This window comes from Rhagoletis zephyria, unplaced genomic scaffold (genome assembly GCF_001687245.7).
Source record: "Rhagoletis zephyria isolate East Lansing unplaced genomic scaffold, Rhagoletis_zephyria_1.1 Rzeph_scaffold_39596, whole genome shotgun sequence".
Classification (NCBI taxonomy): Eukaryota; Metazoa; Arthropoda; class Insecta; order Diptera; family Tephritidae; genus Rhagoletis; species Rhagoletis zephyria.
In genome coordinates this window covers 1-2,898 of record NW_016196651.1, presented here as the reverse complement: position 1 = coordinate 2,898, position 2,898 = coordinate 1, and the positions used below count along the sequence as shown (strand labels likewise).

Below are 2,898 nucleotides of genomic sequence, written 5' to 3'. Positions count from 1 at the left end.
AAGCACATTTTATAAGCATTCCCGGGTTTAATCTACATACTGAAATATTTGTTTATTTCAAAATTTTTAAATTGTTGCTTAATAAAAACCGTAAGTTTGTATACCTTTTATCGTTTGTGTGAAGTGAGCTGGATTATCGTGCTTTGAATGGCCTTAAAGTGCCAATTTGTCACTTGTTCAAAATAGAAATTTTTAGCACCAAGTTTCAAATGCATAAATTTAACTGTAGTACAAATTTGAAAACTTTTGATATTCAAAATTTTCTTTATCTAACCATATCCTGTACAAGCTATCAACTAATAACTTATATTCAAATATATTTCTTGTATTTTTGTATGTATCCTCTTCGTCCGTCCTCATGTTTGTATGTAATCGGTTATCCTGCTCAACATCATCACCACCACCTCAATTTCCAATACCACTACCACCATTACTACTACTTTGACAAAGCGTTAAATTGTTTTTTGGAAACATAAAAAAACATTTGTTGTCGTCTATCCTCACTATGATACTCTTTAACGTATTGTTTGCTATGTGTTTGTGCTCGTGTGTTTTGCCTGTTTTTGTGCATCTATCTCTTTCGCCTCACGTTCATATCTCAAAAACCAAAACCAACCATAAAAAAAAAAACAAAAAAACAACAACGTCTTGGCACGATACCTACCCATGCTCTCAATCAACTGCAATGAACATTCAAAACGTTATCGAAATCANTGTGTTTTGCCTGTTTTTGTGCATCTATCTCTTTCGCCTCACGTTCATATGTCAAAAACCAAAACCAACCATAAAAAATAAAAAAACAAAAAACAACAACGTCTTGGCACGATACCTACCCATGCTCTCAATCAACTGCAATGAACATTCAAAACGTTATCGAAATCAAAACCAAAATCGTAAATCATTTGGGAACACATTTAAGGTATAGGTTCATCACCACACTCGATTAAACTACCACCTATTTCGGCAGATGACTCTGTTACAAATGACTCTGTGCACAACAATGTCGCAAATGCGCATACGCGTAAATTTTTCAGCAACAAAACGAAAGCCATCGTCTGGGGCATGCAACAACGGGCTGTACAATCAATGCTGGATTTCGATTTCATTTGCAGGTGAGCGAAGTGGAGAATTGTAGTGTATTTTAAACGTAATAACATTAGTATGTGAACAGTATTATATGAATTCCCCCCCCTCTTTCCCTTATAGACGTGATGAACCATCCGTTGTCGCTATGGTATACCCCTTCACCGGCGATCATAAGCAAAAGTATTACTGGGGTCACAAAGAGATTCTTATTCCAGTTTATAAGAAAATGTCTGACGCTGTTAAGAATCATAAAGATGTCGATGTGATGGTTAACTTTGCCTCATTACGTTCGGCTTATGATTCAACTTTAGAGGTATTGGAGTTCCCACAAATACGCACAGTGGCTATTATTGCTGAAGGCATCCCCGAGAATTTGACCCGCAAACTGATTGTTTCCGCCGACAAGAAAGGCGTATCTATCATTGGGCCCGCCACTGTTGGTGGTGTCAAGCCTGGTTGCTTCAAAATCGGCAACACCGGCGGCATGTTGGATAATATATTGCATTCAAAACTCTATCGTCCCGGAAGTGTGGCCTATGTATCGCGTTCCGGCGGTATGTCCAACGAATTGAACAACATTGTCTCAAAAGCTACGGATGGTGTGCAGGAGGGTATTGCTATTGGCGGTGATCGCTATCCGGGTTCAACATTTATGGATCACATTTTACGCTACCAGGCCGATCCTGAGGCCAAGTTGATTGTGCTGCTCGGTGAGGTAGGCGGCACGGAGGAATACGAGGTGTGCGCAGCTCTCAAGGATGGACGCATAACAAAACCTTTAGTGGCGTGGTGTATTGGTACATGTGCCAGCATGTTCACCTCTGAGGTGCAATTTGGCCATGCAGGTTCATGCGCCAACTCAGATCGGGAGACGGCTTCTGCAAAGAACAAGGCATTGCGTGAGGCAGGCGCATACGTACCCGAATCTTTCGATTCGTTGGGTGACCTCATTCAACAAGTATATGCCGAACTAGTAAAATCGGGACGCATTGTGCCCAAAGAAGAAGTACCACCACCCACTGTGCCAATGGATTACTCTTGGGCGCGTGAATTAGGTTTAATCCGCAAACCCGCTTCCTTCATGACGTCTATTTGCGATGAGCGTGGCCAAGAGTTGCTGTATGCTGGCATGCCCATCAGCGAGGTGCTCAACAAGGACGTGGGTATTGGTGGTGTGGTGTCACTCTTGTGGTTCCAGCGCTGTCTGCCTCCATACGTTTGTAAGTTCTTCGAAATGTGCCTAATGGTGACGGCTGATCATGGACCGGCTGTTTCGGGTGCGCATAACACAATTGTGTGTGCACGTGCCGGCAAAGACTTGGTTTCGTCCGTCGTCAGTGGCTTGCTGACAATTGTGAGTTGGAGGGCAAACGGAAATTTGTTACATTTAATAAAATTGTTAACACATTTTATAGGGTGATCGCTTTGGTGGCGCTTTGGATGGTTCAGCCCGGCAATTCTCCGAGGCCTATGACTCTAATTTGCATCCAATGGAGTTTGTCAATCAAATGCGCAAGGAAGGTAGACTCATTATGGGTATTGGACATCGTGTCAAATCGATTAATAACCCAGATGTGCGCGTGAAAATTATCAAGGAATTTGTATTGGAAAATTTCCCAGCTTGCCCATTGCTCAGATATGCGCTGGAAGTGGAGAAGATCACGACAAGCAAAAAGCCGAACCTGATCCTGAATGTAGATGGTGTAATTGCTACGAGTTTCGTGGACATGTTACGCAACTGCGGCTCATTCACGAGGTGAGTTCAGTGTTGGGGGAACTTGGATTAAGTGGTGTGTGTTCATCACATTTTTT

At 42.2% G+C, this 2,898-nt stretch overlaps 1 protein-coding gene across 1 annotated transcript; it reads left to right on the top strand.

The window, feature by feature from the left end:
* The first annotated feature begins 750 nt into the window (after window positions 1-750).
* Window positions 751-2,853, top strand: LOC108354836 (ATP-citrate synthase-like). Its single transcript, XM_017606006.1, has 3 exons — window positions 751-1,112; window positions 1,207-2,440; window positions 2,502-2,853. The coding sequence occupies exons 1-3, from the start codon at window positions 1,063-1,065 to the stop codon at window positions 2,844-2,846; spliced, it is 1,629 nt and encodes a 542-aa protein (XP_017461495.1). The 5' UTR covers window positions 751-1,062; the 3' UTR covers window positions 2,847-2,853.
* Window positions 2,854-2,898: the final 45 nt, after the last annotated feature.

Bases quoted from the DNA above. Each gene is read 5' to 3' on its own strand.
- LOC108354836 (XM_017606006.1), top strand. From the start codon at position 1,063: ATGCAACAACGGGCTGTACAATCAATGCTGGATTTCGATTTCATTTGC. The intron at 1,113-1,206 runs GTGAGCGAAGTG...TTTCCCTTATAG, and splicing joins GATTTCGATTTCATTTGCAG to ACGTGATGAACCATCCGTTG. The intron at 2,441-2,501 runs GTGAGTTGGAGG...CACATTTTATAG, and splicing joins TCAGTGGCTTGCTGACAATT to GGTGATCGCTTTGGTGGCGC.